The 24,668-nt window shown below is 71.4% G+C and overlaps 1 protein-coding gene across 4 annotated transcripts; it reads left to right on the forward strand.

The window, feature by feature from the left end:
* Positions 1-62: 62 nt before the first annotated feature.
* CEP131 (centrosomal protein 131) lies at positions 63-23,019 on the forward strand. 4 transcript variants are annotated; one of them, XM_070060166.2, is made up of 27 exons: positions 1,161-1,477; positions 2,112-2,187; positions 2,381-2,574; positions 4,858-4,952; positions 7,019-7,115; positions 7,253-7,380; positions 8,258-8,371; positions 8,989-9,144; positions 11,349-11,466; positions 11,770-11,886; positions 11,961-12,093; positions 12,492-12,586; positions 13,798-13,980; positions 14,263-14,421; positions 15,422-15,523; positions 15,610-15,735; positions 16,180-16,296; positions 16,750-16,852; positions 17,738-17,939; positions 18,300-18,407; positions 18,875-18,971; positions 19,076-19,150; positions 19,686-19,828; positions 19,921-20,098; positions 20,204-20,367; positions 20,757-20,817; positions 20,891-23,013. In XM_070060166.2, exons 3-27 carry the CDS (start codon positions 2,398-2,400, stop codon positions 20,963-20,965), a joined length of 3,123 nt encoding a protein of 1,040 aa, XP_069916267.2. In that variant the 5' UTR covers positions 1,161-1,477; positions 2,112-2,187; positions 2,381-2,397; the 3' UTR covers positions 20,966-23,013. The 4 variants fall into 4 exon arrangements, with proteins under 4 accessions (XP_089174716.1, XP_069916267.2, XP_069916268.2 ...); XM_070060167.2 differs by having other exon boundaries at positions 1,161-1,419; XM_070060170.2 differs by lacking the exon at positions 8,989-9,144 and having other exon boundaries at positions 20,891-23,019.
* The last annotated feature ends 1,649 nt before the right edge of the window (positions 23,020-24,668 follow it).

Raw genomic sequence — 24,668 nt, forward strand, 5'->3', positions numbered from 1 at the left:
TGGCTGCCTCCGCTGCCCGCGTCCCGCCGGGCGCCGGCTCCAGCCCTGGCTGCCCCGCTTCCCATCCAGCTCCCCGCGGTGCTCCTGGGAGGGCGGCTTGGCCCTGCGCCCACCTGGGAGACGCAGACGGCACTCCCGGCTGCTCAGGTCAGCCTGACCCAGCCCAGCCTTGTGGCCATCTGGGGAGGGACCAGCAGATGGAGGCCCCTCTCTGTCCCTCTGACAACGGCAGGAGGTGCCAGGAGCTGGAGCTGAAGCTGGTGGGAGGGTTCTTACCAGGGCTCCCCGGGGCGGGGGCCGCCCTGCCCCCCACAGGGCCCATCTCGGGGTGGGGTGCATGACGGAGGGCACCTGGGGCCGTCGCTCTGGGGTGGTGGCACGGCAGCCCCCTTGTGCCCCCTCAGCAGCCGAGCCAGAAGGCCCGGGTGGGGGGGAGGTGGGGCTTCCTGGGCCCCGTCCCACCCGGTGCTGAGAACCTAGCCTGTGGGGTGTGGGGTGGGCTCCGTGGAGCCAGTGGGCGGGACAGCTGTCTGTCAAGGCAATGAAAACTCAGGACTTTGATTTCCTGGTTCTCTGGTTTCTGTTTTCCAACTCGGACCACAGGTAACCAAAACTGCAGAAGCTGGAGCCCTGGGCAGGGGACCCGGCAACCGTTTTTAATCATTAGAAACGGATTTGTTTAGCGCGGGGAGGGGCAGCTGGGGGTGAGGACCCCCGCCCACGCGGAGGCCCGGATGGAGCGGACCCAGGACCAGCTCCTCTCCCTGTCGCGCTCTGCCTCTCAGTTAAATTTTAAAAATAATTTAAAAAGCAGAGGAAGGAATGGCCGTCCTGTCGGGGGCGGAGGGCCCCGACGGGGCGCAGAGCCGGGGCTGCCTCGGGGGGTCCCGATCCCCGGACCCCAACCCGGGCCTCGCCTCGCTCCGGCTCCTCGTCCCCTCCCGCTCGCGCGCCGGCCCCGCCCACACGCGGCGGCCCCGCCCCGGAGGCTCCGCCCTCTCCGGCCTGTCCAATCGGCGGCCCCGCTCCCCGCCGCTCCGCCCCCGCTTTAACTAGCCGAAGGACGGCCGAGCGGCCCAAAGAGCTCCCGGGACAGCCAGGACTGGCGGCTCCGCGTCCAATCCCGACGAGGCGCGCGCGGGAGAGGCGGGCGGGCGTGACGGACAGCGGAGGCGGAGCCAGGCTGGTTGCTAGCCGCGGCCGCCGCTCGCCGAGCATCCGCGGCTTCATTGTCGCCCAGGCCTCGGAGGCGGCCCCGAGGCTGCGGGGCGCCAGGCCGCTGGCCCGAGGCTTGTGGCCGGCGCGTCCAGCTCGGCGGACACCGCACTCCGCCCCGCCGATCGGGCCCGCGGGCCTCACGCCCCAGGCCCGGCTCGCGGCTGCGCCCCTGGCCCGCGCGGGCGGGAGGGGGCCGCGGAGGTGAGGCCTGGGCGGAGGAGAGGGTCTGCGGCCCGCGCAGGCGAGGGCCCTCACACAGGTGCGGGGCTGCGCGCAGGCAGGGGTCGGGTGGGCCCCGCACGGCCCAGAGGGTGACCTGGAGCCCCGCGCAAGCATCTGCGGTCCGGTTTCCGGGGAGCTGCGGGTGGGGAGGCCGAGCCGGGTGCTTGCGGCCGGCCTCTGCTCTGCCGTCCAGGGGTCGGTCCCGCCGGGGAGCCGGGACAGGCACCCTCTCCGCTCCTGGCAGGGGCACCTTTCTCTCCAAGGTGTCGGGCCTGCCCTGGGCTGGCCGGGGAGGTCTCCATGGAGAGTCGCGTTTGCCCCGGAGCTGCCTGGTGGCCTCGCCGAGACCCTGCCCTGTTGGTGGCAGCCTCAGCCCGTGCGTGGGCTCAGCGTGGCAGTAGTCACTCTTGGAGCGCCGGGGGCAGGGGCCCCGGGGGCCGGCAGCGGGGCTGCAGGGTCAGTGCTCCGTGTCTGCGGCTGTCTAGGTTTTCAGCAGGAGCCTTAGCTGAGCCCCAGGTGGGCGCCGCGGCTGGGACTGGGGTGTGCAGGAGCCAGGAGGCCACGGGTGCCACGTCCCCCTGGCAAGGGGCGGCGGGAGCCGGGGCGTCCAGGGTTCTGAGGCGCGGAGGGGTCCGTGGCAGGTCTCTCCAGCACGGAACGTCTCATTCCAGATCCCGCAGGGACGCCCCGTGGGTGCTGGCGCCCGGCTCGCGCCACGGCCCCGTCAGGCTGCGTCGGCTCTGACAGGTGAGGGGCCTCCCCAGGTTCCAGGGGCTGGGGGCCGCCTCCAGCCCCCACCGCCCACCCCTCCTGCCCCCTGGTGTTCCCGTGGGTGAGGCCGGGCCTCTGGGAGCTGGGGGCCGGGGCATCGGTGTCCTGCGCGCCTCAGGGCCGCGGTCCTGAGACTAAGGCTCCTGCTTGCCTCTCGCTTCTCTCCCAGGATCTACCTCGTCCGCCATGAGAGGCTCCCGGGCCGTGCCCAGCACCCCCGAGGGCAGCCCGGACGGCGTGGACCTGTGTCTGACAGGCCTGCCGCCACCCGTGTCCCGGCGCCCCGGCAGTGCCAGCGCCTGCAGGCCGCTCGTGCGCTCCGTGTCTGTGGCCCCGGGCGCCGGGCCAAGGGGCAGAGCGCTGGTGAGTGCGGCCCCGGGGAGGCGAAGGCCAGGTGGCTCAGCCCAGGCCCAGCCTGGACCCGTCCAGCACCGGCCCCTGCTCCCCCGTGCCCAGCCCCTGGGATGAGCTCTGAGATGGGCGGACCTGTGGGGAGGGTGGTGAGCGCCTGGGGAGACCGGCGGGCGGGGGGCTGGGGCGAGAGCACCTCCTGCTTGCTCTGTGAGAGGTTGGGGGCCCTGGATCCTGTCGGGTGGGGGGCGGGAATCTGCTCTGTGGGGGTCGGCCTGAGGGGTCTGGGGACCTTGGCTTGGGTTGGGGGCTCCTGCGTGGTCCAGAGAGGATGCAGTGTGACAGAGGCTCAGAGCCGGCTCCCCCTGCCAGTCATTCCCGCGTCTGCCACAGAGGCTGGAGGGGGCCGTGGGGCTGGTGGAGGTGCGTGGTGTTCCCGGTGTTCCGAGGCGGGCAGTCTCCCCATCCGAGGTCCTTTAGTCCAAACAAGTTCTTGAAGCGCAGGCCCGGGCTGGCAGGGGTGGGGCCCTCACTCCCGCTCCGGGCAGGTGCGTGGCTGCAGGGGGCGGATCTCTGGAGGGCGGGCAGGGACTGGGGCCGAGGCCAGGCTCAGAGCCAGGGAGCGCCGGTCACCGCCCTCCAGTGCTGGGTCGCTCACAAGGCACCCCGTGGGCTGCGGCCCCAGCTGCTCCCTGCGGATCCGTGAGGCCCTGCTGAGCCTAAGACAGCCCCCCCCCCCCCCGGCTCCCCAGGCTCTTGGCCGGCACTTGGGGAGAGGGGGAAGGAGCGGCCCCCGGCCCGGCCGCCAGCCCTCCCCACGCTCACCCCGGGTGGGGGCCCATTTCTCGGTCTCTCTGGGTCCGGGTGGGGTGCAGGCCCCTGCTGGGGGCTCCTCGGTCCCGGTTGGCCCGGTGTTGCCCCCTGAGACCGCTTCATCCAGAGCCTCCCGCCCTGGTGGTACCCCTGAACGCGGGCTGCGGTCACCGCCGGTTTTCCAGCTGCGGGGACGTGGGTGCCAGTCGAGCGGGGTCCCTCTGAGTCATTCCCTCCACTTCTGCTCCCCACACGGAAGGTCTTAGGTCCTCAGGGCACCGTGGCCACGCGTGTTACCACGTGTGTCACACGTGTGTGCCATGGTGGTGCTGGCCAGCTCTGCCCCGCCCCTCCCACAGTGGCGTTTGGGGTCTGAGCTGTGACCTCACTCCCGAGCCCTCCCTCTCCACCTCTGTACCTGCCAGGGGGTGGGGGGAACGTCCCTCGGCGACGTCGTGTGCCCTCAGCGTGGTGACCGACCGGTCGCTGTGGTTCCGTCACCCGGATTGGAAGACTATGCCATTTTGTCTGGGTAGTTTGAAAATGTTGCATGTATATTTGGAAAGATTATTTTATTCATTTGGAAGGCAGAGTTACAGAGGGGGGAGGGGGAGGGAGAGGGAGGGAGAGCGAGATCGATCTTCCACCCACTGGTTCACCCCCCAAATGGTCGCAGAGGCCGGAGCTGGACCGGCCAGGAGCCAGGAGCTTCTGGGCCTCTCCCGCTGCTTCCCCAGGTCGTTAACAGGGAGCTGGATCGGAAGTGGAGCAGCTGGGACTTGAACCGGCGCCCACGTGGGCTGCCAACATGGCAGGTGGAGGCTTAACCCGCCACGCCACAGCACCGGCCCCATAACCGAGACTGGAACCGGGGCTCCCACACGGGTGCAGGCGTCCCAGCTTAACCTGCCCCAAGGCCGGCCTCTGAGCCATGTGCACACTGCGTAGCACCCGGCGTGCCCGGGGCAGCAGGGCTCTGCGCCTCCTTCCTCAGCTTGGCCTTCGGCCCTGGTTCCTCCCACCTCACCTGTGCAGGTGCTCGGTCAGGTGACAGCTCATCGGCCTGCCTGGGAGCCATCGGCCGGGGTCCAGGCCCCTCTGTGCACACCTCGGGCGTCCTCGAGAGACCCCACAGAGCGTTCACCCCCCTGCGTGCGTTCACCCGGCAGAAGCGAGGGGGGCCGAGGGGCCCGGGCGCCCTGGTCTTTCCGCAGAAGGCAGGTTCAGCCCTGGGCCGCCCGGCGCTTGCTGGCAGTGACTGGTGACAATGGTGGCAGCCCTGACCAGGCCTCCTCTTGCTGGGGACCCCCACCCGCCCACACACTCGGCCGGAAGGCACCGGTCTCCAAGGCCAGCAGCCCCGTGCCGCCCCTCCCGTCCTGAGCCCCTGCTCGCCTTTGAGGCCGCCTGGTCCTCCTGAGCCCCCGTGGCCCCTGGTCCTCTGTCCCTGTCCCCTAACTGCCGTCCCCTCCCTCTCTGCAGGAGGCGGCAGGCCCCGGGGGCTCCCGAGCCATCAACAACCTGCGGAGGTCCAACAGCGCCACGCAGGTCGGCCCGGCGCGGCCCGGCTCCCCCAGGTAACCCAGTGCCCTCGCGCCCCTCTCCCGGCTGCGTCTGTGGGGGCAGTTGCTGGGCTCGGGGCTTGGAGTGAGCCAGCTGCTGGCCGGGCCCCTGGGCCCCTCCTCTTCTTGAGCCGCAGGGGCCTGGCCAAGGGGGTCCCCACTGTCGTGGGGCACTGCAGATGTCCCTGGGAGAAGGTGGGGGCAGAGCCGGGGGCGCGCTCAGGGCTGTGACCCCAGCGTCCCTGATGTCCCTGGGGGGTGCAGGTGGGGGCAGAGCCGGGGGCGCACTCAGGGCTGTGACCCCAGTGTCCCTGATGTCCCTGGGGGGTGCAGGTGGGGGCGGAGCTGGGGGCGCACTCAGGGCTGTGACCCCAGCGTCCCTGATGTCCCTGGGGGACAGAGCTGGGAGTGGAGCCGGGGGGCACGCTCAGGGCTGTGACCCCAGGGTCCCTGATGTCCCTGGGGGGTGCAGGTGGGGGCAGAGCTGGGGGCGCGCTCAGGGCTGTGACCCCAGCGTCCCTGATGTCCCTGGGGGACAGAGCTGGGAGTGGAGCCGGGGGGCACGCTCAGGGCTGTGACCCCAGGGTCCCTGATGTCCCTGGGGGGTGCAGGTGGGGGCGCACTTAGGGCTGTGACCCCAGGGTCCCTGATGTCCCTGGGGGGTGCAGGTGGGGGCGGAGCTGAGGACGCGCTCAGGGCTGTGACCCCAGCGTCCCTGATGTCCCTGTGGGGGGCAGAGCTGGGGGTGGAGCCGGGGGGGGCGCGCTCAGGTCCCTACTGCAGCCTGTGGCAGTGCTGGGTCTGCCCCCAGGCCCTGGGCTGCCCTCCCCGTCCGAGCTCCACCTCCTGCAGGGGGCGGGGGAGCCGGGGCAGCTCCTGTGGGGGCCGCAGAGCTGGAGCAGGAGTGGGGCTGCTGCCTGCACCTGGGGTTGCACTGCGCCAGGAGCAGACGGGGTCGTGAGAGCCAGGGCGCAGAGAGGGTGCAGGGAGGGGCCTGGGGTCCTGGCTGGGAGCACACAGGGGCACCCAGGTGTCACTGCTGCACACGTGTGTCACGCGTGTGGCATGTGCTGGTGACGGAACTCTTCCCTGATGCTCGGGCTGTCTGTGGGCGTGGCGGGCCAGCCTCTGGCTTTCTTGGTGGTGTGGGTGTGGCCACGCTTCTTGGCTTTGTTCCTCTCCCGCTGACCAGGAGGCGACCCCCTGGAGGGGGCTGGGGGCTGTGTCTGTGCTGGACCCACTTCCTCCAGCAGCTCCTCCCTCGGCCTGCTGTCCTGCAGGTCCCCGGTCTGTGAGCTGCCCACGTGTGGTCTCGGCGGTGGTGTGCTGGGCTGGGGTGGACGTGTCCATGTGGTCTCGGCGGTGGTGTGGACGTGTCCGTGTGGTCTCGGCGGTGGTGTGGACATGTCTGTGTGGTCTCGGCAGTGGTGTGGACATGTCCGTGTGGTCTCGGCGGTGGCGTGCTGGGCTGGGGGACGGGGGTCAGGTGCGGGAGCCCCGGGAGTTGTCTGGCTGTCGCCCGCCAGCCTCGTGTGCGCCCGGCTCAGCTGCTGTCCCTCTCACAGCTTTACCTGCCAGGCAGTTGGCCACAGGCCGAGAACACACCCCCAGCCCATGCGTGTGCGGTCCCTCCCGCCCCTCCCGGCCCCTCAGGCCCCGTGGGTTTGGCCGAGCTGGGTCGCACGGCCCGGGGCCTTGGCGTCTCTGTCCGTGGTGTTGGTGCGCCAGGGCGCCGTTCCTCACAGCTGTGCCTCCCACGGGGCAGGGCAGCCGGGGCCGTCGCCCCGATGAGTTCAGAGATGGGAGCACGTGTCCCGGGTCGCCAGCCCTGCGGCTCTGGTCACTGGCAGCCGGTAGCGGCAGCAGCCAGCCGTGGGAGGCCCGCGGCCCCAGGATTCCGGGGTCCGGGCAAATGAAGCCCACCCACCCCAGGCCTGGCTGCAGAGCGCCGGGTCCGCCATGTTGGTGGCATTGTGGGGGACGCGGTCCCTGGCGGGGCCCTGCCTGCGGGTTACGCTGTGAGACCTGGTGCGGTGCCCTGACCGGGGGTCTCCCCGTGCACCCCCTGCCCCGGGACACAGGCTGGTGGCGCCCGCCGACTTCCTGACACTCCTTGAGGCCGGCCCCGGTGGGGAAAGTAGACCAAGTGTGGAGAAGGGAGCCACGTGGAACGTCCTGGTGAGGGTGGACCGCGGCCCGCAGCCCGCGGGGCGGCCCAGTGCACGTGCAGGGAGGGGGGTCGGACGCGCGCGGCCGGGAAGGGCGGCATCCTGGTGTGTGCCAGGGCCCAGGTGGAGGCAGTCTCTGACCCGCAGGATGACCAGCCCCGGGGCCTCAGCTTGCCGCCCGGTGCCCAGGGCACCAGCACCCGCGACTCGCCGCTGGACCTGCGGAGCAGGGAGTGTGCCGGGGCCCTGGCGTCCAGCTTCACCGCCAACAACAGGTGTGGAGGCTGCGGGGTCTGGGCCAGGGCTGCAGCCAGGGGGCCGTGGGGTCTGGCGACACGAGAGTGACCGGCAGGCGCTGCGGGGCGAGTGGGGGGTGGCGGTGTGGGCCGGGGGGAGCAGCGCTCGTTTACAGCCGGGCACTGGAGGTGCGGCCTCTGTGAGGGAGGGGCCGGCAGGGGTCTGCAGACCTGGGATGAGGAGGCACCTCCCACCCTCTCCTCCCTGGGGGGACCTGTATGAGACCCCTCACCACGGTGACGCTGAGGTGGCCTTGACCCATGGACTGGTGGTCAGAGGATACGGTCAGGGGAGGTGGCCGGGGGGGCTGGGGGCGGTCAGGGGAGGTGGCCGGGGGGGCTGGGGGCGGTCAGGGGAGGTGGCCGGGGGGGCTGGAGGTGGCTACCCCGGCAAGGCGTGGCCGGGGCCGTGTTTTGCCCCCTCAGCCGCGGGAGGCCCTGCCGTTCCCTTAGAGCCGTGGCTGAGCTGTGGGCGTTCGCCAGGCCCAGCGCAGGAGGGGTTCTTGCTCCAAGCACGAGAACCGAAGGCCGAGATCAGCCTTAGTGTCCGGGAGGCAGCTTGGCGCAGGCCCGCCGCCCGCCGCCCCTCCCCCCGCACTGCTGCCCAGGCGGCGTTGCTCTCGGCGTGGGTGTTCGCAGCACCACGGGGCCGGCGCTGCCCCCGGTGTCCTGCTCCGCTCGGCCTCTGGCACAGCCTGATGGGGCTGTGGGCCTGCCGTCTGCTCCCACCCAGGAAGGGTCCTGCCATTGGGAGGGCCCGTGAGGCCGCTGGCGGCCCCTCCCGTGCCCAGGTGGCCGGGAGCATGGCTCGGGAGCCGTCGTCCGGCGCAGCCTGGCCGACTTCTCGTCTCCGCAGGAGCAGCAAGGCAGCCGTGGGCAACTGTGTCACCGCCATGGTGCACAACCAGCACACGCCCGCGGGGAGGGCGCCTCCCCCCAAGAGCTCCAACCACACGGCTCCCTCCCTCAAGTAAGGCGCAGGGGAGGCGCGGGCGGGGGCCTTGTGACCGGGGTCCGAGCCCGCGGCCCAGGGGAGACAGACCTCGTGGTGCAGTGAGTGAAGCTGCCGTTTGGGGTGCCCGCGCCCCATACTGGAGGCCGGCCCAAGTGCCCCGCCCCGCCCGCTTCTGATCCAGCTCCCCGCTGACGCAGCCCCTGGCAGGCGGGGCTTGGGCCCCCGCGCCCACGGGGGCACCTGGATGGAGTCCCTGTCTCTTGGCTGTGGCCTGGCCCGGCCCCGGCCGTTTGTGGGCATTTGGGGAGTGAACCAGCGCGGGTGGACTATGTCTCTCTCTCTCTGTCACCCTGCCTTTCAAGGCCTTTGTGCTGGGAGAGAGAGGCAGAGGCTGGGCCAGGCCCCGGGAGAGTTGGGGGGTCTCCCCAGGAAGCCGCTGCCTTTGTCAGGCCCCGCCCCTGCCCTGCACACGGCACTCAGTGGGAGGGTGGCCTCGGGGTTTCTGTCCGGCTCCGGGCTCCTGTGACGTGGGGCAGGGATGTGGACACCACAGCCCAGACCGAGCCGGTGGTGCCGGGCGGAGCTGCTGCCGGGGCAGTGAGCCGGGGCTCCTCCCTCTCCCTTGCTGTTAGCAACGTCATCAAGGCGGCCACCAGAGAGGGCAGCGCGGGCAGCAGCTTCCGGAAGCCTCCGAAGAATCTCTCCAGCGGCAGCCACGTGGCTGGGGACACGGCTGGGGTGGCCGGGGGCCTGCGGAGGGTGGAGGTGACCGAGGAGGAGGCCGAGAGGTGAGCGCCCTGGGGAGGGGCCCCCGAGGTGGGGGCTTTCTGTGTCCTGGTGGTTTTTTTTTTTTTTTTTTAAAGATTTTATTTATTTATTTGAGAGGTAGAGTTACAGACAGTGAGAGGGAGAGACTGTTGGTTCACTCCCCAAGTGGTTGCAACGGCCGGAGCTGTGCCGATCCTAAGGCAGGAGCCAGGAGCTTCTTCTAGGTCTCCCACGTGGATGCAGGGACCCAAGGACTTGTCATCTTCCACTGCTTTCCCAGGCCACAGCAGAGAGCTGGATGGGAAGTGGAGCAGCCGGGACTAGAACCCGTGTCCATATGGGCTGCCGGCACTGTAGGCAGAGGATTAACCCACTGCGCCACGGTGCCGGCCCCTCCTGGTTGTGTTGAATACTGGGCTGAAAGGCCGTGGCCCTGTGGTACCCTTAAAGAAAATGTACGAGGCCGGCGCCGCGGCTCACTAGGCTAATCCTCCACCTCGCGGCGCCGGCACACCGGGTTCTAGTCCTGGTCGGGGCGCCGGATTCTGTCCCGGTTGCCCCTCTTCCAGGCCAGCTCTCTGCTGTGGCCCGGGAGTGCAGTGGAGGATGGCCCAGGTGCTTGGGCCCTGCACCCCATGGGAGACCAGGAAAAGCACCTGGCTCCTGGCTTCGGATCAGCGCAGTGCGCTGGCCGGGGCGGGCATTGGAGGGTGAACCAACGGCAAAGGAAGACCTTTCTCTCTGTCTCTCTCACTGTCCACTCTGCCTGTCAAAAAAAAAAAAAAAAAAAAGAAGAAGAAGAAGAAGAAGAAAACATACAGGAAGGGCAAGTCGCTGGGGGGGGGGGCGGGGAGCTGGCCAGAGAGGGCGCCCCCGGTGACAGACCTGGCCCGGTGCACTTGCCCCAGGCCGTAGACCAGGCGCTGAGCAGGGTGGGCCAAGCCGTGCAGGCTGCAGCTCCCAAAAACCCAAACTGGAACCCGCTGGGGCGGGGGTGGGCTCAGGGGGCCTCCTGCAGCCACTGCGCCGTCTCCGTCACTGCACGGCCTCCCGGCTCTGCTGCCCCACGCCCTGCTGTCCCGTTAGGCCGGGCGTGAACCCCGCCTGCTGCCCGGAGCTGGCCCTGAGGGGCTCCGAGAGTGACGTCCAGGCGGCCGGATGTGCCATCGTGCCTGACGGAGCGGTGCGAGCTTGTCCTTTGAAGGCGGGTTTATTCGTTTATTTGAAGGAAGAAGATAGAGGAGAGGGAGAGACAGGTCTCCGTCCACCGGTGCAAGCGACGGCTCCACAAGGCGGCGGGGGCCCCACCCGGGGCTGCCGTCGCTGCTCTCCAGCTTACCAGGGAGGGGTCAGAGTGGAGCAGCCGGGCCGGGAGGGGCCAGCAGCACCAGTGGCCGCCCACCCACCCACCCTGTGCCACGGCCGCGTCCCACGGGCTCCGTGTCCTGACCAGCGAACACGGCGCTGTCAGGGAGCACGGTGTAGGAGGCCCCAGCAGCCCCGGGATTCCCCGACCACCCCCCCCAGCAACACTGGCGTGCTTCCCTGGTCTCTGGGACGCTCTCCGAATGCGGCCTCACTCTGCGGCCTTTGGCCCAGCACGTGTTGCCGGGGGCACCGTGTCCACTCCGTGGCCGGCTGGTGGCCATCGGCTCTCTCCAGGTCCTCTGGTCACCCTCACAGCCTCCGAGTGGAGGCGAGGACACTTCTTCCCTGGGGGTGTCCAGGAGGTGGGGTTTGGGTATTTGAGAGGTAGAGTCAGAGAGGGAGAGACAAAGGTTTTTTTTTTTTTTTTTTTTTTAAGATTTATTTATTTAAAATCAGTGAGAGAGAGAGAGACCTGTTCGCTGGTTCACTCCCTAGTTGGCCACAACAGCCAGGGCTGAGCCAGGCCAAAGCCAGGAGCTTCCTCCAGGTCTCCCAAGCAGGTACAGGGGCCGGAGCACTTGGGCCATCTTCCGCTGCTTTCCCAGGCCACAGCAGGGAGCTGGATTGGAAGTGGAGCAGCTGGGACTTGAACCAGTGCCCACGTGGGCTGCCGGCGCTGCTGGCTGCAGCGTTGCCTGCCCCGCCACAGCGCCCGCCCCTGGTTTGGGCTTTAATGGGGCCAGGCCATCCTGCTGCATCCCAGTGTGCAACGGGGTGACGGTGCAGCCGCCAGCCTCCCCCAAAGCAGGGGCACTGGGTGCTGGCGTCGCCGTCCTGAGCCCTGCTCCGTGGGCAGGTTTATCCACCAGGTGAACCAGGCCGCCATCACCATCCAGCGCTGGTACCGTCGTCAGGTGCAGCGGCGCCGAGCGGGAGCTGCAAGCCTGGAGCACCTGTTGGCATCCAAGCGAGAGGTCAGTGTGGGTGCCGGGGTCACGCCAGGCTCCTCCCTGGGCCCCAGTGTGTGCACAGCAGGTGCTGAGATGGGTGGCCTGGACCTGGTGCTCACGGCGCCTGCTGTTAGGGTCTGGGTGTCTGGGTGTCAGGAGACACTGCCGGCCCCGATGCAGGGTCACAGGAGGACCGGGCGGGGTCTCACCTGCCCCCCCCCCCCAGTGGCTCCTCAGACTCCAGGGCCCCAGGCATCATGGGAAGGACTCGGGCCAGGGGCTCTGAGCTCTGGCCGTGCCGACAGTGTGGCCCCTGGTCTCTGGCAGGCACAGCGGCAGTGGCCTGGCCACGGGAGCCTCCTGGACCTGCACCGGCGGGAGGAGGCGGCACGGAGGAAGGCCCGTGAGGAGAAGGCGCGCCAAGCCAGGCGGGCGGCCATTCAGGTGCGGAAGCTCAGGGCGGGGGGTGGGGGTGGGGGGTGGGGCGGGGGCTGCCCTCTCAGACGCACTGCCCCCAGGAGCTGCAGCAGAAGCGAGCCCAGAAGTCGGAGGCCCGGAAGGTTGGAGCGGCGGGGGAGGCCCAGCCTGCCCGGGAGGCGCCCCCCACGCCGGGAGACGCTGCCCCCCAGGCCCTCAAGGCCAACAACGCTGGTGAGCACCGCTCTGGGCCTGTCCCACCCCCGCGCCCCTCCCACCTGCACCTCTCCAGCTCCGCACAGGCTGGCTGCCTCCCCCTTGTCTCCCCCCCCCCCCACCCCGTCCTCAGGGAGGAGGTGCAGCGCCCACGCCTGGTCCCTGGGCCACGCCCTGCCTGGCTTTCTCGGGCTGAACTGGGTGAGGGGCTGGGACCTGGTCAGGTGGTCCCAGACACAGGAGACCCTGTGGAGCAGAGGCCTGGGGTCCTGGGGCTGCAGCAGCTCCCGTGGCCTCACACCCCAAAGTCCAGGGCTCCTCAAAGTGTCTGCTCCCCCGCCCCTCCCCCACGCCGGCCTCCTCCCAAGCCGTGCAGTGGTGCGACCCCTGAGACGGGCCTTTGTCCGGTCACACAGGTGCCAGCATCCGCTCTGCAGCCCCCGAGGCTCCCTGCCCGCCCGCCTCCAGCCGGTCCTCAGAGCCCCCACGGTCCCCAGAGGACCAGCCGCAGGTCTGGCCCAGCCCTCCCCCCATGCCAGGCTGGCCCCTGCCCCCTGGGGCCTCTCCTGCCTGGAAAGGTGTCCGGGTGAGGCGGTGGCCACGGGGAGCCTTCCCTGGGGTGGGGTCTCACAGGGGTGAGGCGGGCCACGGGGAGCCCTCCCTGGGGCGGGGTCTCACAGGGGTGAGGCGGGCCACGGGGAGCCCTCCCTGGGGCGGGGTCTCACAGGGGTGAGGCGGGCCACGGGGAGCCCTCCCTGGGGCGGGGTCTCACAGGGGTGAGGCGGGCCACGGGGAGCCCTCCCTGGGGTGGGGTCTCACAGGGGTGAGGCGGGCCACGGGGAGCCCTCCCTGGGGCGGGGTCTCACAGGGGTGAGGCGGGCCACGGGGAGCCCTCCCTGGGGCGGGGTCTCACAGGGGTGAGGTGGGCCATGGGGAGCCCTCCCTGGGGTGGGGTCTCACAGGGGTGAGGTGGCCACGGGGAGCCCTCCCTGGGGCGGGGTCTCACAGGGGTGAGGTGACCACGGGAGCCCTCCTTGGGGCGGGGTCTCACAGGGGTGAGGTGGCCACGGGGAGGCCTCCCTGGGGTGGAGTCACAGAGGTGAGGCGGGCCACGGGGAGCCCTCCCTGGGGCGGGGTCTCACAGGGGTGAGGCGGGCCACGGGGAGCCCTCCCTGGGGCGGGGTCTCACAGGGGTGAGGCGGGCCATGGGGAGCCCTCCCTGGGGTGGGGTCTCACAGGGGTGAGGTGGCCACGGGGAGCCCTCCTTGGGGCGGGGTCATACAGGGGTGAGGTGGCCACGGGGAGGCCTCCCTGGGGCAGGGTCTCACAGGGGTGAGGCGGGCCATGGGGAGCCCTCCCTGGGGCAGGGTCTCACAGGGGTGAGGCGGGCCATGGGGAGCCCTCCCTGGGGTGGGGTCTCACAGGGGTGAGGTGGTGGCCACGGGGAGCCCTCCCTGGGGCAGGGTCTCACAGGGGTGAGGCGGGCCACGGGGAGCCCTCCCTGGGGCGGGGTCTCACAGACGATTCTGTATGCCACTTGGTTCCACGGATGCCCTGTGTTGGGGGCTGTGCTCTGGCCACAGCAGCTCAGTGAGGCTGGGTGACAGTGGGCACGGAGGGTGTGGGCAGGGCAGGCCCTGGCCCAGGCTCCGGCTTGTTCCTGGGGCTGCCGCTGGCCACTGACAGCCCTGCCCACGCCCTCTGTGCCCACGTCCCCTGCAGGACGGCTGTGGCCGCGGTGTAGCCAGTGAGGCCCTGGGGGTGCTGGGCCTGACCGGGGCCGAGGCCCAGCCCAGGGCGACCCTGGCAGAGCTGCTGGACACACTGAGGCTGCTGGAGGAGGAGCCCGAGCCGCTGCCCCGCCCCGGGGCCCACCGCAAGGACAGACACGCGTGGGCCGACGAGGTGAGCGGGCCGCGTGCCTCCCGGGCCCCTGCCAGGCTCGGGGCCTCTGTGCGGATGGCGGGGGTTGGGGCTTGATCCCAGGAGCCCCACTGCTCAGGCACGGCCGCGGGGTCCTTGTTTTACTTTCCGCCTGTCAGAGGCCTCCCGCGGGAAAGGACACCCAGAGGCACCCAGGGTGGGGGGCCCCGTGGAGGGGTGTGCCTTGAGCAACGGCCCTGAGGGGCGGGGCACCCGACAGGCCCCTCCGCCGCTGCCCCAGCAGCCCCTGTGCCGCCCCTACAGGAGGACGGCGCCAGCTCTCTGACAGCCGACAACCTGGAGAAGTTCGGGCGGCTCGGCGAGCCCCCCACGGATGGGGCGCTGCTCTCGGAGGCCAAGCTGCAGGGCATCGTGAACTTCCTGGACGAGATGGAGCGGGAGCGGCCGGCACCCCAGGGGGAGGTGCGCGCCCACTGTCCCCCCCTCCTACCGCCCCAGGGGGAGGTGCGCCCACCGGGCCCCCCATGCCCCAGGGGGAGGTGCGCCCACTGGGCCCCCCATGCCCCAGGGGGAGGTGCGCGCCCACCGGGCCCCCCATGCCCCAGGGGGAGGTGTGCACCCATCGGGCCCCCCCATGCCCCAGGGGGAGGTGCGCCCATCGGGCCCCCCATGCCCCAGGGGGAGGTGCGCGCCCACCGGGCCCCCCATGCCCCAGGGGGAGGTGCGCGCCCACCGGGCCCCCCATGCCCCAGGGGGAGGTGCGCGCCCACCGGGCCCCCCATGCCCCAGGGGGAGGTGCGCCCATCGGGCCCCCTCCATGCCCAGGGGGAGGTGCGCGCCCACCGGGCCCCCCATGCCCCAGGGGGAGGTACGCGCCCACCGGGCCCTCCATGCCCAGGGGGAGGTACGCGCCCATCGGGCCCCCCATGCCCCAGGGGGTGTGTGCGCCCATCGGGCCCCCTCCATGCCCCAGGGGGAGGTGTGCGCCCACGACCCCCCCCATGCCCCAGGGGGAGGTGTGCACCCACCGGGCCCCCCATGCCCCAGGGGGAGTGTGCGCCCATCGGGCCCCCTCCATGCCCCAGGGGGAGGTGTGCGCCCACGACCCCCCCCATGCCCCAGGGGGAGGTGCGCGCCCACTGGCCCCCCCCCCCGCGCCCCATGGGGTGGAGGCTGCAGGGCCAGCTGTCCCCCCGGGTCCCTGCTGCTCTGGGAGCTCCCTGGGCGGGCCTCGGTGCCAGGCCGCTGGGGGTAACGTGGACTGGCCCTCCCGGCGACCGTGGCTTCTCGGTGGTCTGTGACCGAGGCCTGTCAGCGCCGCAGCTCCCAGATTCCTGCGCGAGCTGCTCCGCCCCCGCCAGGGCGGGCAGGGGACGCGGGGGCTCCCGCAGCTGGTCCTGGCCAAGTCCTGCCTCACCAGCGAGCAGTGGGCTGCCCGCCTGAGGCCCGGCCGTGTCCGCAGGGGCAGCCGGAGCTGTCGCCAGAGGCGAGCGCGTCCCTGCTGCGGCTGAGGCTGGAGGTGGAGGAGAAGAAGCAGGCGATGGGGCTGCTGCGGAGAGCGCTGGTAACGCCCACCCACCTCTGCGCCGGCCCGGTGTCCCGGTGTCCCAGGGCCCGGCACCAGCGCCTCTCTCCTCTCGGCCCCCGCAGGCGCAGCAGCGCGACCTCACCCTCCGGAGGGTCAGGGAGACGGAGAAGGAGCTGGGCCGGCAGCTGCGGCAGCAGAAGGAGCACTACGAGGCCGCGGCGCGGCGCCACCTGTCCTTCATCGACCAGGTGACCCTGCCGGGCGGCCGACGCGGTGGGGGGCGGGCCCCAGGGCTACCACGGCCTCCTTCGCCTTCTTCACTCAGGCACATCCTGTCGTGGGGGCACCCGGGGCAGGAGTGGGGACCACGCGCTCCGGGAGCTGGCTGGCCTGGCGGGCGCCCGCGAACCTCTCCTGTGTTGTCCGAGGCCGTCCCTGCCCTGGGGAGGCCGCTCCTGCTGAGGCAACCTGAACCCCAGGCCCGGTCTCGCCGCGCGGCGCCGGCCTCAGTGGCTGCTGCTCGGTGGTTGTCTTCAGCGTGTCCAGTCTGGCAGCCGGTGGGGCTGTCCCCAGGCCCGTCCTGAGCCGGGTGCCGAGGTCCACCCAGCAGCCCTGATCCCTGGAGCCCTCGAGGCCGCGCCCCCACACACCCAGGATGGGGTGGCCTCACCTCCCGGCTCCTCTGGCCGCAGCTGATTGAAGACAAGAAAGTCCTGAGCGAGAAGTGCGCAACGGTGGTGGCCGAGCTGAGGCTCGGGGACCAGAGGAGCCGGGAGCAGGTGGCCCAGATGCAGGAGCAGCACACCCTGGTGAGCCCGGCCCGCCCCTCCCGCCCTGCGTCCAGTCCCCGCCAGCTGGACACCCTGGAGTGGGGCAGGGACCCCCGTCCTACCTCAGAGCACCGGGGCCGGGGATCCTGCAGCTGGGACTGTGGGGGGCAGGGGAGGGCAGGCCCTGTCCCTCCCACCTCCTGGGCTACTCTCAAGTGCCCATGGGGCCACCCCAGGACAGTGGCCGTGGCACTTGTGGGAGCCCCTCCCGGGAACAGTGAGCCCCTCCCGGGAACAGTGAGCCCCTCCCGGGAACAGTGAGGACGCACGGTGCCCTGTGGCGGCCATGGGCCCGGAGCCCTCGGGGCCCCTCCTGCCTGCGCTGGCTGCCAGGGCCCTCGAGCCCGCCCATCGCAGACCCCTGGCTGCCGGGCCCTCGAGCCCCCCCATCGCAGACCCCTGGGAGCTCCTGCCTTCCTGCCTCACCCCCAGGAGATCAGGAAGCTCAAGGAACTGATGAGCGCCACTGAGAAGGTGCGCAGGGAGAAGTGGATCAGCGAGAAGACCAAGAAGATCAAGGAGATCACCGTCAGAGGTGGGCGGAGGTCGCAGTGGGGGCAGAGGTCGCAGTGGGGGCAGAGGTCGCAGTGGGGGCGGAGGTCGCAGTGGGGGCAGAGGTCACAGTGGGGGCGGAGGTCGCAGTGGGGGCGGAGGTCATTATTATCAGGCCTAGGGGCAGACGGAGGTGAGAGCACAGGTCAGGGCAGAGGTGAAGGTCAAGGGCAGATGAGGTCAGAGGTGGATGTCAAGGGCAGGGTCAGAGGTCAGGGCAGAGGTAGAGGTTATTGTCAGGTGGGGGCAGATGGAGGTCACAGTCAGGGGTGGGGGCAGTTGGAGGTGGGAACAGAGGTCAGGGCAGAGGTGAAGGTCAAGGGCAGGTGAGGTCAGAGGTGGAGGTCAGAGGTCAGAGCAGGGGTGGAGGTCATGGTTAGAGATGGAGGTCAAGGTCAGAGGTCAGAGCAGGGGTGGAGGTCATGGTCAGAGGTAGAGGTCACAGAAGTGGGGACAGAGGTCAGAGTAGAGGTAGGGGTCAAGGTCAGAGGTCAGGGCAGGGGTGGAGGTCATGGTCAGAGGTGGGACTCCTGAGAGCCATGGCTGTAATAGCAGTAGTGCAGGGCCTTCCTGGGAAGGTGAGCCCTGTCCAGGCCGAGGCCACAGCCCGTCATGGCCTCCTGTGGCTCCGTTAAGAATAGCCCGGGAGGAGGCAGCGGCCCCAGGTGCGAGGGCAGCCCCCCCAGCCTGGCTGGCACTGGGCTGCCAGACCTCGGGCTGAGCTGAAAGGCACGCTGCCTCCAAGCCCTCGGGGAGCTCCCCGCGACGCTCGCGGGCGGTGCGTGCTGGTGCCTGGAGGAGCCGGGCCCCTGGTGTCAGGCCAGCCCCCGGTGGGGCCGGGGTCCCCTGCACGCGCTGCCCTCCGCAGGCCTGGAGCCCGAGGTCCAGAAGCTGATCGCCAGGCACAAGCAGGAGCTGCGGCGGCTCCGGAGCCTGCACGAGGCGGAGCTGCAGCGGGCGGAGGAGCGGGCCGCCCAGCGCTGCCTGCGCCAGGCCGAGGAGCTGCGCGAGCGCCTGGAGCAGGAGAAGGCGGAGCTGGGCCAGCGGGAGCGCGAGCGCGCCCGGCAGCGGTGGGCACCGGGGCTGCGTCCTGACGCGTGGGCTGGGCTTCACGGCTGCGCCCAAGCAGCTGGCCCTCGGGCAGGCGGCTTCGAGGCCGCCCTCAGACCCCGGGGCTGCGCCTGCTGATGGTCACTCCCGGGCAGCCGTGTGCAGTGGGCGGCTTCGCCTGAGCGGGCTACACCTTCAGGCAGGCCCCTCCTCTCGGTCCCGCGGTCTCCCGTCGAGTGGCCGGGCCGAGCCCCGAGGAGTGGGACGCAGGGGTGGACGCAGCCTTCCTGGCCCCCACGCTGAGCTGGGCGAACGCGGGGCTGAGCTGCCGGGCAGGGGTCGGGGCTGCCCGCCCTGCGAGCCCGTGCACCTGTGCGCAGCTTCGAGCAGCACCTGGAGCAGGAGCAGCTGGCCCTGGAGCAGCAGCGGCGGAGGCTGCAGAGCGAGGTGGCCGAGGAGAAGGAGCGGCTGGGCCAGCAGGCAGCCAGGTACTGCCGGGGCACTGCGCCCAGCGGGACCCCGCGCCCGCCCCCGACCCCTGAGGGCCTGCAGGCAGCCCCGTACCACCCAGGACCCACTGCGCCCAGCGGGACCCCGCGCCCCCCCACTGACCCCTGAGGGCCTGCAGGCAGCCCCGTACCACCCAGGACCCACTGCGCCCAGCAGGACCCCGCGCCCCCCCACTGACCTCTGAGGGCCTGCAGGCAGCCCCGTACCACCCAGGACCCACTGCGCCCAGCGGGACCCCGCGCCCGCCCCCGACCCCTGAGGGCCAGCAGGCAGCCCGGTACCACCCAGGACCCACTGCGCCCAGCAGGGACCCCTCGCCCGCCCGCGCCCCCCCACTGACCCCTGAGGGCCTGCAGGCAGCCAGGTACCACCCAGGACCCACTGCGCCCAGCAGGGACCCCTCACCCGCCTGCACCCCCCCCCACTGACCCGTGTGGGCCTGCAGGCAGCGGGCAGAGCTGGAGGAGAGCAGTGCGGCGCTGACCCGATCCCTGAAGGCCGAGTTCGAGAAGGGCCGGGAGGAGCAGGAGCGGCGGCACCAGGTCTGCCCGGCCGGCCCTGGCCCCTCGCCCCTCGCCTGCGCTGTGCCGGGCCGGGCCCAGGGTGCGCGGGGCGGCAGCCTGGCTCACAGCCTCGTCCCACCCAGGCGGAGCTGGCGGCCCTAAAGGAGCAGCTGGAGGCCGAGCGCCAGGCCTGGGCGGCCAGCTGCACCAAGAAGCAGGTGGGCTCCCATCGGTGGCCGCCTGGGGCTTTGCTCTGGGCGCAGGGGTTTTGTCCCAGACGGAGCCATCCTCTGAGGGCCCCCCCGATTCAAGGACGGCAGCCACCCCACTGTGCCCGTCAGGTTGATGGCACCGGGGCCTGAAGGGGCCACCTTCCTTGGTGGGCCGTGCCCCCAGTCTCCCATGGAGAATCCCGGGGCTGTGCCGGGGCCTGGAACCCAGCCTGGCAGGCCCGGATGTCCCTCAGCAGTGGCCAGGCGGCCTCCTGTCCTGTGGCCCTGCAGGCGAGGAGGGGCCCCTGTGTGCGAGGTGCCCAGGCGGGGGCCGTGGGCGTGGGGCCAGGGCGCCTCCGAGAGCAGCTGCGCTCATGCCCGCGCCCTGGCCGGGGTTCTGCTCACCCGGGTCTCGCGTGGGTCTCGCGTGGGTCTCGCGTGTGAGTGGGGGATCGCGGGGCTGTGCTGGCTCTCCCCGGGGCAGGGCAGGCCCCCTCCTGGGCGCCCCCATGCTGGCGTGACCACGCTGCCCGCCACGCAGGAGGCCTGGCTGCTCTCGCGGGAGCGGGAGCTGCAGGAGGAGATGCGGCAGCACCGGGACCAGGAGATCGAGGCGGTGATCCGGCGGCTGGAGGCCGACATGACGCTGGCCAGGGAGGAGGCCGAGAGGGCCGCCGAGAGCCGGTGCGGCCCCTCCCCCGCCGGCCCGGGGTGGGGGCGGGCTGGGAAGGGGGTGCGTCCAGGCCCCTCGGGACCCTGCTCCCTGCCCCCGCCAGCGTCAAGCGCATCAGAGACAAGTACGAGACGGAGCTGCTGGAGCTGGAGCGGTCGGAGCGGCAGCTGCAGGAGCGGTGCTCGGAGCTGAAGGGGCGCCTGGGGGAGGCCGAGGGGGAGCGCCTGCGCCTGGAGGCCCTGGTGCGGCAGCGGGAGAAGGAGCTGGAACAGGAGCGCGCGGTGAGGCCCGGCCCCTGGGGCCCCCACGCCGGCTCTGCCCCGGCCCCTGCCCCCAGAGCCCCCCACGTGCCCCGCCCCGGCTCACCTGCCCCGCCCCCGCCCCAGGTGAACGAGCGGCTCACGGCCGAGCGCGGCAGCCTGGCGCAGGTGGTCCACCAAGAGTTCGCAGACCGGCTGGCGGCCTCCGAGGAGGACAACCGGCAGGTCAAGGCCGAGCTGGCGGCACTGCAGGCCCGGCAGCGGCTGGAGCTGGACGAGGTGCACCGGAGGTGGGCAGGGGCCCGGGAGGACCCGCGTTCCAAGCCAGGGCCCAGTGGCCAAGGGTGCGTGGGTGGAGGCCCTCCCACCTGCGGTCTGGCTGGTTCCGCTTCCACCAGGCGTCCAGTGGGCCTGGGCCTCTGAGGGCTGAGAGGCTGAGTGGTCACAGCGAGTCCCCCGGGGATGGTCCCTGTGTCACCACCCTGGGCTCTGAGAGGCAGGTGTGGGTGGCGATGGGTGGGGGGGCTAGCCCGCCTCAGCCTGAGCCCCAGTGTGTGTCGGGGTCCCTGGGTCCGACTCACTTGCACACGGGACCCCAGGATGGCTGCCCCTGGCGTCCCCTGAGGGCCTCAGGCTGGCCTGGGGCTGAGGGTGGGCTGCCCGCCTGTGTTGCCCTCAGGGTGAAGACGGCCCTGGCGAAGAAGGAGGAGGCGGTGAGCAGCCTGCGCAGGCAGCACGAGGTGAGCCGAGGCCCGCGGGGGTCCCGGGCTGGCGGGAGGGGCGTGGCCCAGGCTGACCCTGCACACCTTGCAGGCGGCCCTGAGGCGGGCGGACCACCTGGAGGAGCTGCTGGAGCAGCGCCGGCAGCCGCGCCCGAGCAGCTCCTGACGCCGCGCCCGGCACCCGCGCCCCCCCTCCCCACCGCGCCTGGCACCCGCGCCAGCCACGCCCACCCCGCACCTGACACCTGCGCCAGCCGCGTGCCCCCCCCGCGCCTGGCACCCACGCCGGCCATGCTCCCCCCGACAGCGCCTGGCACCGCGCCGGCCACGCCCACCCCGCACCTGACACCTGCGCCAGCCGCGCGCCACCCCCCGCGCCTGGCACCCACGCCGGCCACGTTCCCCCCGACAGCGCCTGGCACCCGCGCCCCCCCTCCCCACTGCGCCTGGCACCCGCGCCGGCCACGCCCACCCCGCTCCTGACACCTGCGCCGGCCGCGCCCCCTCTCCCCACCGGGCCTCGCAGTAAAGACCCTTGCTTCCAGCGCCCGCGTCCTTGTCTGTCCCGCTTGGGGGCAGCACTGGAGGCGCGGCCAGGCCCTGGCTCTCTCAGGCCCCACCAGGAAATGGCCAGGCACGGCCCCACCCCACACCCACGTTCCCTCGGACTTCAGCCCCCAGGCGTGGCCTGGCAGGGGCCCCCATGGCTGGACACGGGGTGCGGGCATCTCCCCCACTCCCCAGAGAGGGGTGATGGCCTGGGGTCTCCGGAGAGGACTGGGGTGCACCAGCCCATCCCGCGGGTCCCCAGGCAGGGAGGCTGAGGGCAGGAGGACGCACGCCCCTCAGGGTCTCCCCTGCCTCCCTCTGGCTGCCCCGCCCTGGGGTACCCACCGCCCAGCCCACCGGGCCCTCAGCCCCTGCACTCGGTGCCAGCCAAGCCCCTGCGGGGGAAAGGCCCGGCAGGCCGTCTGCACTGGCCAAGGCAAAGGCTGCAGGCCGCCCGGGGGCAGGGAGCTGCCCGGCTGGCACGCCCAGTGTTGGTGGGGGAGGGTCTCCGGCCGGGCCTGCCCTGACACTGCCCTTGCTGGTGCTGCTCCGAGGGTTTTGTCCCCTGGGGGCCGACCGGCATCACGGCTCCTGTGCCCAGCCCTGGTCACTCCCGGGTGGCCTCAGAACCCGCGCCCGGCATGGTGCCCCCTGACGGGGTACAGGCCCCCACCCCCACCCGCTGCCCATCAGGCTCAGGGGTGCAGACCCAACGTAGCCCAGGAGCTGGGGTGAGGCTGGGAGGGCCCCGCTCAGGGCAGCTGTGGGTGAGGACGGGGCCCGAGGTGTGGATGGTCAGGGAGCCTCAGCCTGGAGTTGCGCAGGGTTCTGGGCTCCCTGGTGGCCCTGCCCCCGCCCCTGGCCGGCAGCCAAGTCCTGCAGGGCGCCGTGGCCTGGCTCCACCTGTCCACTCCCAGCAGCAGTGCCTAAATGGGGGAGCAGGCCGGCTCTGCCGCCCCACGGAGGGGCACTTTACCGTGAGCTTTGCTGGGGGATGGGCTGTGCTGCTCCAGCAGGGCATGGCCACATGGGGGCCCCGTGAGCACCAGGGCACGGCCACGTGGGGGCCACGTGAGTGCCGGGGGCACGGCCACATGGGGGTCATATGAGCACCAGTGCATGGCCACGTGGGCCCCGTGAGCACCAGGGCATGGCCACCTGGAGGCCACATGAGCACCAGTGCATGGCCACATGGGCCCCATGAGCACCAGGGCATGGCCACCTGGAGGCCACATGAGCACCAGTGCATGGCCACGTGGGCCCCGTGAGCACCAGGGCATGGCCACCTGGAGGCCACATGAGCACCAGAGCTTGTCCCTGGTGTGGCCCCCGAGGACGGGCTTGTCAGGACTGTTGCCTTCTCTGCTCTTCCACCTGCCGGGAGCCCCCAGAACTGAGCCAAGGCTGAGCGCCCACAGGAGCCCGGCGTCCTCAGCTCTCAGCCACTCACCGGTGCCCACGTCAGGCCCAGCTCTCGGGGACCTGGGGGCCCCGCGTCCTTGCTTCGCTTCCCCTATTGAAGGGGACAGAGTAGGGGGTGGGGTGCAGGCCAAGGAGGGCGACGCCCGCCAGGCGTGTGTGTGTGTGTGTGTGTGTGTGTGTGTGTGTGACATCTGAGGACAGCTCTGGGGGGGTCTGACCCCAGCCAGGAATCCAGGGAAGGGTGGGCCGGGCCAGGGGAGCGGCCATTTGGGGGTCTGGGTCAGACAGGGCCCGCAGGGACTGACTGGCTGCTGGCGGTGTGGGGGGAGGGGCTGCAGGCCGAAGGGGGCGTGGATTAGGACAGGCGCGCGCTCGCTGTCGCTGCCCTGGGAGGAAGCCCCCACATTTCCTCACTCGGGCCTTCTGGCCAGAGGGGCACCCGGGCCCCCCTGAGGGGCTGCTGTCCTGTGTGCCCCCCTTCCCGTGAACAGCACCAAGGACCACCTCTGCTGCCCCCGCTCGCACAGGGGCCCGGCTGAGTGGTAGCTGCCGGGTGGGTGAGTGGGGGGGGTGTGGGGGTCCTGCCGGAGGAGCCGGGCCCTCGAGGAGTGGGCACCCAGGGAGGCGGAGAACCAGGCCCACAAGCTGGAGGCACTGAGGGGGTGACCGAGGACTGAGGTCCTGGATGTCTAAGCCCTGCACTGGGGACATGGGGCTTGGGGGACACAGCCTGTTGAGCTCTGGGGCTGCAGCCGGGCACTGGAGCCTGGCACTGGCCACCCCTGGGCTCGCTGGCACTTGGCACATCCACACTGGGCTGGCCGGCTGACCACCCCCAGGAGGAGGAGGAGCAGCCGGCGGCTGCTGAGGGGCGGAAGCCCACCATGTCCTCACACTGTCCTCTGGGAGCCTGCGGTCAGAGGGCCGAGGGGCTGGCCCGAGGTCACGGGTGGAGACGAGCCTCAGCGGCTGCTGCCTCCCAAAGAGAACTGTGCCCTGGGGGCAGGGAGAGGCTGCAGGGTCCCCCGCATGTGTGCGGCCTGGAGGGGCCTGGGGGTGGGTGCCGTGCGGCCTTGGGGGTCTGGGCCGGGCGGGAGGCGCACAGCTCAAAGCCTGTGCTCTGACGGGGGCAGGGCCGTCAGGCTTCGCCTCTGCCAGGGCTCGGTGGCGGTCAGGCTGCCTGGCCGGTGACAACGCACGTGACACAGACACCTGCAATGGGTGGGCTGCCCGGGCAGGGCCGAGGGGGACTCAGGTGCCCTGGTGGCAGCCCAGGTGGGCTCAGCATCCTGTCCCCGGGGGGGCCAGTGAGGGCAGTGGGGAGACGCGTCCAGCCCAGGTTAGCGAGGGCAGATCGTTCGTGGAGGCCTGAGCCATCGCTGTCCTGGCAGCAGTGAGACGCCTGCCCATCAGCGCTTTAAACAAACGTCATGGCCTAAATTAGCTCTGTAACTTCCAAATAAATAAGCAAATGTTAACAATAAATCAGTAGGGGGTGGCCGCCCTGGCCCCGTAGGCGCCTCTCTCCGAGGTGGACCCCACAGCGGCGCCATCGGCCCAGAGCAAGGCCCCCTGCGCCCGGCCTGTCGGTGTGCGCCTCCGCTTCCGTGTGTTTTCCAGGCCCGAGACTGGCAAGGTGGACGTGCCAGCGGCTCCCCTGAGGGCCATCTGCTGTGGGCCTGGTCAGCTCTCAGCCGGCGCGGCAGCGTCTGTCTCCACAAGGAGCTGCTGTCCTTGCCTGGCACCCGCCTGGCAGGGGGAGGCCAGGGCCACGTCCACGGTCCTGCCAAGTTCTTTGCCAAAGGGTTTACCCCAAAGCTTCCCAAGTGTGCCTGGGGCCCTGCGCACCTGTGCCACAGCCTGGTCCCCAGCAGGCAGCCGGGTCGCCCCTGCAATGC

The sequence above is a fragment of the Oryctolagus cuniculus genome, chromosome 17 (assembly GCF_051225735.1).
Source record: "Oryctolagus cuniculus isolate XC-2025 breed Fujian yellow rabbit chromosome 17, ASM5122573v1, whole genome shotgun sequence".
NCBI classification, from domain to species: Eukaryota; Metazoa; Chordata; class Mammalia; order Lagomorpha; family Leporidae; genus Oryctolagus; species Oryctolagus cuniculus.

Excerpts from the sequence above, each read along its gene's own strand:
- CEP131 (XM_070060166.2), top strand. The coding sequence starts at position 2,398 with ATGAGAGGCTCCCGGGCCGTGCCCAGCACCCCCGAGGGCAGCCCGGAC. Across the intron at positions 15,524-15,609 it reads GGCTGCTGCGGAGAGCGCTG|GCGCAGCAGCGCGACCTCAC; the intron begins GTAACGCCCACC and ends CGGCCCCCGCAG. Across the intron at positions 15,736-16,179 it reads ACCTGTCCTTCATCGACCAG|CTGATTGAAGACAAGAAAGT; the intron begins GTGACCCTGCCG and ends CTCTGGCCGCAG.